General features: G+C 40.7%; 1 protein-coding gene across 11 annotated transcripts in view; it reads right to left on the reverse strand.

Moving 5' to 3' along the window:
- Nucleotides 1–515: 515 nt before the first annotated feature.
- TBL1X (transducin beta like 1 X-linked) overlaps nucleotides 516–8,649 on the reverse strand; it is a 327,967-nt gene continuing 319,833 nt past the window's right edge. For 10 of the 11 annotated variants that reach the window (XM_025209254.1, XM_025209250.1, XM_025209255.1 and 7 more), the window contains 4 exons: nucleotides 5,974–6,101; nucleotides 4,740–4,905; nucleotides 3,323–3,424; nucleotides 516–882 (listed from right to left, as the gene is read on the reverse strand). In XM_025209254.1, coding sequence (XP_025065039.1) covers nucleotides 856–882; nucleotides 3,323–3,424; nucleotides 4,740–4,905; nucleotides 5,974–6,101 — 423 coding nt within the window. In that variant the 3' untranslated portion in view covers nucleotides 516–855. The remainder of the gene's footprint in view (nucleotides 883–3,322; nucleotides 3,425–4,739; nucleotides 4,906–5,973; nucleotides 6,102–8,649) is intronic. The other variant, XR_003095073.1, reaches the window with a different exon arrangement.

Raw genomic sequence — 8,649 nt, forward strand, 5'->3', positions numbered from 1 at the left:
GAAAGTGCCCTTGAGACGCTAAGATCTGAAGCATGGAGGATTTTTTTTTAAATAAGCGGGGGTGAGGGGAAGAGAAAGAGAGAGGGAGAGAAAAGAAAGGAGAAGCAGTCTGTCAGAAGTTTTCACTGTCATGTCCACCTGGCTGCATCTACTATGGGCATATAGGAAAAAAAGGGGGAAAAAAGAAGAGAAAAGAAAGAAAAGAAAGGAAGGAAGAAGAAAAAGTGGCAGGGAAAATAAAAGGAAAAAAAATCAGTTCCAACCTAAGCCTGGGATCTTCCAGACTATAATATTCCAGCTGATAGAAAAACCACTGAACAAAAAAGTAGTCTAGAAAATAGAAAGTGTTGTGATTACAAAGTTGCGCATTTCATCAGTACAAACTGGTCTTTGAACGTCCTTTGGGAGAGCAACTGTAGTGTCCAAATTGGAAGGAAAAAAAATACAACACCACATGGAGGAGGATTTTTTTTTCCCTTTTGGTTTATCACAGCATTTTGCTTTTTTTGTTTGTATTTTTTTTTTTGGCACAGCTTTTTTTCTCAGCCATCAGAGCAAGTTCTCAGATGCAAACAAAACAGTGCAATGTCTAGCTGGTGGCTTCATGCTTCCAAGGCTGAATGTTTCAGGTGGAAACCATCCCCTCCCCCTCTGAAGTGACTGTGTTTTTACTCCTTGATGAAGGTTACGGACAAAATACTAGACATCTGTGGCCAGGGAGAGTTGTTTCATTGTACACTCTAACTTTTTTCAAGTTCATACAGTTCTGGAGCTGTTAAGAATAGTTTTGAAGAGTGCTTCTCCCCACACATTCACTGCTGGTCCATTTGAAATTTCTTCTAAAACACTTCATTTTTACTTCCGCAGATCTAGAACGCAAACCTAGAAAGATAGAGAGAAAAGGCTCAAGATTAAAAAAAAATTTCTTGAATGCTTTTTCTGGGTTCTTCATTTGCGTGTGTGTGTGTGTGTGTGTGTGTGTGTGTGTGTATTCATATTGCATTATAGATATATATGTATGCATATGTTTATTATACACACACATATACTGTATATTCTATACAAGCTTATCTTGTCATAAGGCAATTTAGTAATAACTGAGATAATGCATCCCAGGATATCAGTGACTGGGGAAATATTCTGCCTCTACCAGGTTGTGAATTAAAAGATGAAGCAGGACCTTTCCTTTCTACTTGTTTATCTTCTCTATGATAATCTCCAGGATTTGTACATTAAGGATCATGGAGAAAGAAAAAGTAATAATTGTTACTGACTTCTGAGCAAAGACTAGTATGGAAAAACCTACTGAAGGACTTGATCCAAAGCCCTATCAGTTGATAGAAAACTCCATTGACTTCAGACAACGCTGACCAAGGACCAACCAAGGCAATAGTAATTAATAGAACAAAAATTACTATTGTATTTTCCCCCCTTAAACAGGATTCCTGTGACTATAAACAAAAACAAAACTGAAAATGCATGACTATTCAAAGAAGGAAAAAGTGGGAATCTGGCTGTGTGATCACAGCATTTTCTTATGCTTATGGGAAAGCATAGGTTTGCCCTGCCACTGAAAAGTATACTATATTCTGTAGGCCAGTAAGATAATTTAATAATGGTTTTGTGACACAACCTAAATGTACTCCTGAGAATAACTAAGCATAGTACTACGTTAGCAATTTGCAATAGATTTGAAAAACCAACTGGAATCAAAGAAATCCAGGGTTGCCTGTCTTCTGAAAGACTGATTGTGCCAGAAGTCAAGATAACCGCCAGTGCTTGTGTCATGTGAGTATATAAAGTCATAGCTTGCCCCACCCCTGGAATAGTCTGTACTTTTGGTTCTGCGTTCGTCTGGCACAGCAAACATGGTGATCACTCAGTCAACTGCTGAGAAAAGTGCATATTGGCTTCTCAAGCTGCTGAGTATACTAAAGGCAGTGACAGTCAGCTGTCAGTTACAGTACAACCTCGTTATAATAAATCCACTTGGAAACAGGAGAAAAGTTTAAGGGCCCTGGCAGACATTACATCTATGGTGTGATTTTGTTAATCATGCTATGAATTTTAACATGTTACATGCTCAATGTTCAAATTATGCCATAATACAATGGCAAACCAGGCGCACAGATATTTTTCTTTTACTTTTACATACTTTTACCAGGCCCACAGATAGTTTACTTTTAATGTGGACATCTTTGTAACTGGTTTGTATCATTTGCGTTGTGCCTTAAATTGAACATATGGCACATGTGCCAGACGTGGGGCTGCCCTGTGCCCTACCCCAGTGGTCACCTGAGTATTGGAATGGTGCATGGGGCAGCCCCAGGGGCCAGGATACAACCCCACCTGCCTGATCCAGTTAAGGATCATGCTCAGCTGAATTTGGGTTTGGGCAAGAGACAGTTCCAGGTCACGGTTTAGCCTCAGTTATCACAAGATCAGGATCTTAGAAATTTTATGCTCTATTCCAAACACTGCACATCCTGCCATGGACTTCTGGCATGGCAGGTCATGTGATGTTTGGGACAGCACATAAAATGCTGAAGATCCCAACTGCAACATTTTTTTAACATTTGCCAGGGCCTTTAAAGAAGGTGTTTGCTATAAAATGGTTAGTTAACTGGCTGCACCATAATAATTAAAAAAATGGTTCCTGCTCTTCTTGTCAAAAGTGGGAAGTCACTATAAACAGTGTTGTTATAATGATATTGTACATATTGTACTATATTTACAGTATTGTACAGTATCGTATTTCAGTGGCAATCATGATTAATTGGTATTTTAGTATAATGATCAGCACCACCACCAACACCAAGGTAAAACCTCTTCTTTACTCATGACTAAAGCTCTGGGTATCACATAGAAAAATTCCTTCTTTAGGTTCTATCCTAGGGTATATTTCTGCTGTAACAAGGAACTTAAGGAATGAAAACAATGAAAAGAGAAAGTCTTAAGACAGCAAAGACTTTAAAATTTCTGCAACCTCCACAGCATGTTGCTGCATAAGGTTGATAATGGATGCGATAAAGATATCTTTTAAAATATTTTTATGTAAGTGTTTTTTTTTCCTCAGAGATACTACCAATTCCAGTGGAATTCCTCATTTTAAATATAGGGAACACCCCTTAAACATATAAGGATTTTCAGAACAGAAAAAGTTTATATTATCTATGGATATATTTGTTTACATTTATTTAAAAAAATTCCATATCTCTGATCTTTGTGCACAGATAGCAATAGTGCATGAACTTATTGCTGACACACTTCACAGGGCATATTTCCTCCAAAATATTTACAATAAATGATTCAAAATGTTTACCGATCCGTCTGATGCACTTGCTCCCACTTTATCTCCTCTAGCATTCCAACAGACTTCAAAGATGCCTCCAGTGCCTCTGTAGCTATGTACTAGAGTTCCACTCTGGAAAGCAAACAATTGATAAATATTTGATACTTAATTTCTTTTTTTTTTTCATTTTAAGATAGGCAACACTTGCAGTGCACACTTGACATTGTTCGTCTGCTATTAAGTATATGGGTAAGTCTGCAGTGAGGCATCAAGACCAAGGATGAAATCCTGGAACTATTCAAATCAATGAAGTTTTTGCCATTGATTTCAGTGGGCCCAGCATTTCATTCAGTTCTTCTCTGTGGGGCTGGACTTCACACTTATACCCTTCTCAATAGCCCTCTTTCAAATCTGACACCTGCACTGCATGATTGAGCCATATCAGTTCCACAGCTGGGAGGATCTCTGAGGTTTACACTGTAGAAAGAAATAGGTGATTCACATACAGAACATTTTTTTTTATTCACTAGGGGACAGATAGCTCTATACAAAGGGTAACCATATTCTTTTTAAGGATATCTGGGACACTAACCTCCCCACCCTGCTCTGGCATACCATGCCACTTCGCCACTCCGCTAGACTGTGCCCCACACCTGTGCAATTCTGGGAGCAAGATCCCACAGCTGGGAGCCTCCGCAGCTGAGGGGTGCCCAGCCAAATGAGTACACCATGCATTGCCACAGCTGGGAGACTGCTGCAATCTTCCAGCCTGGGGGGGTGCATGAAACCCTGGGGCTGGGACATCGCATCTACATGATCCCTCAGACTCAGGGGCTTCGGGCACCCCTGAGGCTGGGAGACCATACCAGCTGCAAACTCGTAGCTCCAGGGGTTTCATGCACCCCTAGGGCCAGGAGGTCACAGCTTGGGGCTGCTGGAACCCAGCTGGGTCCCAGCACCAGAAGGCACGGTGCCGGGATCTAGAGTCCACAGCTGCTGGGGCTGACAGTCCCCTCAGTTGCAGGACTCCCAGCCCTGGCTGGGCAGGGCACACCTCTATGGCTGGGAGCCCTGTCAGCTGACAGAGCTCCCAGCCACAGGGAAGACCCTGCAGCATGCATGCAAATTAAAGCTTGATAGTAACCAGCTATAAAGTTAGTATGCATTTTTGAGGTCTAACTTTACAGCTGCTTGGAGCTTTTTATGGTGTGATAGCTACTTTCAATGTGTAGCTAATCTCAGGTAATTGCACAATTAACCAGTTAATTTTTAACCAATAATAATTATAACCAGTTAATTGCACAATAGCTATAACATGTAGAGGAGGCCTCAGATTCACCTTGCCTAACACATTCAGTACATACAGGTATATACACTTTCCAGTTATGATTTTAGCCATTAATATTGCATTTATAACATTATTCTATTCTGCATATAAACCAGATACCTGTGTATTCCATATATGGACACATTTGTCAAAGGATCCACTGGCCAGGTATTTTCCATCAGGACTAAAAGCTACACTGTAGACAGGTTCTTGATGTTTGGTTAATGTATGAATGCAGACTCCTCGTTCAACATCCCACAGCCGAACAGTAGAATCAAATGAAGCACTACAGGAACATTCAAATTAATCAGCAACTAATCAATAAATGATATTGGAAATATTTAAAGAGAACATTTCCCATTTAAATAAACATTTTAAACAGGAAAAGGATAGAATGGCTGATTATCCATCAATGTCTGGACCTCCTCATTGTAAGAAATTTGTTGTGGTAGACGTGTGCTAGATCTCTAAACATTAATAGAGGTTTACTGAACAAACGTAAAAGAAATGAACTCTAATACTATCTCTGTCCATAATGACTAGCTCACCACTCTGTAATACAGAGTATTAGTAACTGTAAACTAGGATAACCTGCCTCCAGAGAATTTCACTTCCTGGTCCTCACTTAATAATCAAACCTTGTTTCAGATTCCCTAATGCAGTGGTTCTTCTCATCCTTTTTTACACCCACTACCTATGAGCTACTCAGTTTTTTGCAAAGATCCTCCTAAATACAACATTATGGACTAGAGAGCAGGAAGAGAAATCCTTCATATTCTATAAAAAACAAATCAAGAACAACAAAGGCACAAATCCCACAAAAACTAACTGATGAACAAAATCAATAAGGCAATTCCCCTATAATGCCATAAAGCAGAGGAAGTCATACTGTGCTGAAGACTAACCCAGTAGTACAGCTATCAACTGTAATTACTAAAACACATTTCTAAAACTTGAAGGACATTGTATCTTGAATGAATGGCAGGTGAAAGTTTAACAACTACCCAAGCTATTCTGCATCAATTGATCAAACTATAAAAATATTAATATTAATATCCATGTCATTTTGCTTGTCCATGTCTCTCATTAGAGCACATCCAATTGACTACTGTACTATCAGATCCATAGATTTTACAGTAGGGCCGCAATTAAACAAATCCATTCATATCACTTAATTTTCCTTTTCTCGCTACTCATTTCCTTAGGATTTATAGATGATTTTCAGTTTTATTTACAGATATTGTAGGAAAACTGGATGTAGGACTAAAGGCAGCTGGGTAACTCTAGAGAATCCCTTGCCAACACAACTCATTTACCTTTATAAGTACTAGGGATAGACAGAGGAGCAGGTTACCTTGCTAACATGATGTTGGAGTTTGGGTTGCAGGTGCCTGGCCCTGTAGGACTCCATTTAATAGTATAAATCTCTTTGCTGTGGGCCTGAAGGTCATGTACACATGTATCTTGCTTCATACTCCAAATCTGTGCCAGGAAAATGAGGGAAAATCAGCGAGGTAGCTAAACTTCATCATCTTTTCCCAGGTAGGCAGTTTCAACCCTTTTCTATGTGCATGTTATTTATCACAGTTATATATCTGACATGTAGATAAGAGACCTCAGCTTAATTTATTGACCTAGCAATTTGGCAAATGCAATATACACAGCTATATAATTTAGAATAATGTTTATGAAAGTAACATTTATTCACTAGATCAATAAAAGCTGACAAGAGTTACCTTGACCATGGACCCTGGATTGAATTAACTTAATTCTGACTTTCATAGGTAGTGCATCTTAGCTGGGTATTTATTTAGAGGTTAATATTAGCAATTTAAAAAATAGGACTAGAATACTTAAAACAGATTAGAGTTCACTAACTGTCCTATAAACCCCCAATGAAGGAAGGAGACCAGTGGTTCTCAACTGGGTTGCCAAAGCACTGCAGGGTGATGCAAGACCCTTTTAGCTTTTTGCTGCCACTGCAGCTATAATCAGGTGGAACTACAACATGCACTTCCTGCACAGCCAGATCAGGAAGTGGTTAGGGCAGGAGCATCTCCTCTCATTGTAGCCCTTCCCAGGTCAACCCTAGTTAAGAGTCTCCTGGAAAGAGGAGTGAGGGGCAGGTGGAACTGGAAGCATGCAAGAGGTGTGCCGTGTACTTCTGCTTGGCTGTGGCAGTGCTGGTAGTGCACCCCTTGATCTGCCCTCTCCTTCCTCCTGGGCCATGTGCATCATTTTATCCATCTCCTGTCCCTCCTGTTCCTTCAGTGCTGCACATTCAGACTGGCACCTCATCCCTGCTGGCTGGACATTTCCAGACTCTGTCCATTATGGCCCCAGGACTGGAGTTCAGGAGCGATCACACTGGAATAGCTAAGGGCACAGTTTGGCCCAGCAGTCCCCAGTCTCCACCAGTGACCTGGGGTCATGTGTGGGGAGTCCATATGTTGCACAGGCAGAGCCAGGAGAGCACTCCCTTCCAGTGGCCAGATGTGAGTATAACAGAATTATAATAGGGCTGTCAATTAATCACTATTAACAGGCCCAATTAACACTGATGCCAGGCCATGCATGGCGGGGGGCCCTTCCCCACTCACTGCTGCTGGGCTGCACACACACACGTGGCCAGCAAGCAGCCAGGCAGGGTCCTGGGAGCAGACTCGGCAGCTGGATGCAGGTAAGTGTAGGTGGGGAGTAGGAGTTGGACAGCCAGGTCTTAGGGACTGTTTAGGGTGTGTGTACCTGTGTGAGGGGGGATGAGTGCCTGTTGGTGCTGGGGAAAGCTATCTGGGCATTGGGGCTGCGACAGGGTGAGGCACCTGCCCCTCTAGCAGGGGAATGGGGTGGGGAGACTCTCTGAGGGCGGCGGGGAGCTCTGTGGCCAGGTGGATGGCACAGGGGATGGTGACTGTGCTTTCAGAGGCCGGGCAGCCCCAGAAGAAGCTGCTGGGGAGAACTGTGGGGGAGCAGGGGTTGCAGGTCAGGAGTGCGGGGCACCAGCAGTGCCAGGGGGCTGTGGGTTGGGAGTGAGCTTTGCCCTCTACAGGTGTCTTCTTTTTTGGAATTGGAAATATACTTACCCTAGTTTGACCCTTTTCACTTACTGTACTTAATCACTATGCAGAAATTAGCACAGTCTTACTGTGTTTTTATGGTAGTGAGTTGTAACTGAAATCATTATATTTGCAAATATAGAAGAAACATCCAAAATATTTATAATAAATTGGGATTCTATTATTGTTTAACTGAATGATTAAAATTGTGATTAATAACAACTATTTTTTAAATCTCACAATTAATTGCAATTAATTTTTAATAGTTTGACAGCCCTAAATTATAATGATAGACTGCCATATTAATCAATACTAGAGTTATAATGTGCGTATGTTATAATATTCATAATAATTTATATTAGGTTTTTAAAATGGGATACCATTAAGTTCTGAAAAGTTTTGGAAGGGTGACTTGAGTCTAAAAAGTTTGAAAACCACTGAAATAGAGGGTGACACCATGGTACCAATTTATCAAATCACTTCACAGATTAATCTTCATTTCCACTTCCATCCCTACTCTGTTGATGTAATGGTTGGTTTTATTGATGCCTTTAATAACATGTATGATAGGAAAATATTTATGCAGCATTTTTAAGTCCAATACTTCAGTATTGGCAAAAGAATAAGTTGTATGGATACGAGAAATTTTATAGTTCAGCTACCTGACAAATGAAAAAAATCAAGCAAATTGATATGGTAAAAAATGATTCAAAATTACAGATATTCAGTGGCAAAGAGATACCAGAAAAAGCAATAGTGCTCCAACTCACAGGATGTAAATTAGAAGCACGTGAAAAAGCCAATGTGTTTTTAAGCTGCGCAAACAGCAGCTTCCTATTGTTAACTAGGAACATAAAACTACACCTGGAAATGCCACACCTAGATTCATAGATGTTAGATGTTAGGGTTGGAAGGGACCTCAATAGATCATCGAGTCCGACCCCCTGCATAAGCAGGAAAGACTGCTGGGTCTA

Source organism: Alligator sinensis, unplaced genomic scaffold (assembly GCF_000455745.1).
Source record: "Alligator sinensis unplaced genomic scaffold, ASM45574v1 scaffold312_2, whole genome shotgun sequence".
Classification (NCBI taxonomy): Eukaryota; Metazoa; Chordata; order Crocodylia; family Alligatoridae; genus Alligator; species Alligator sinensis.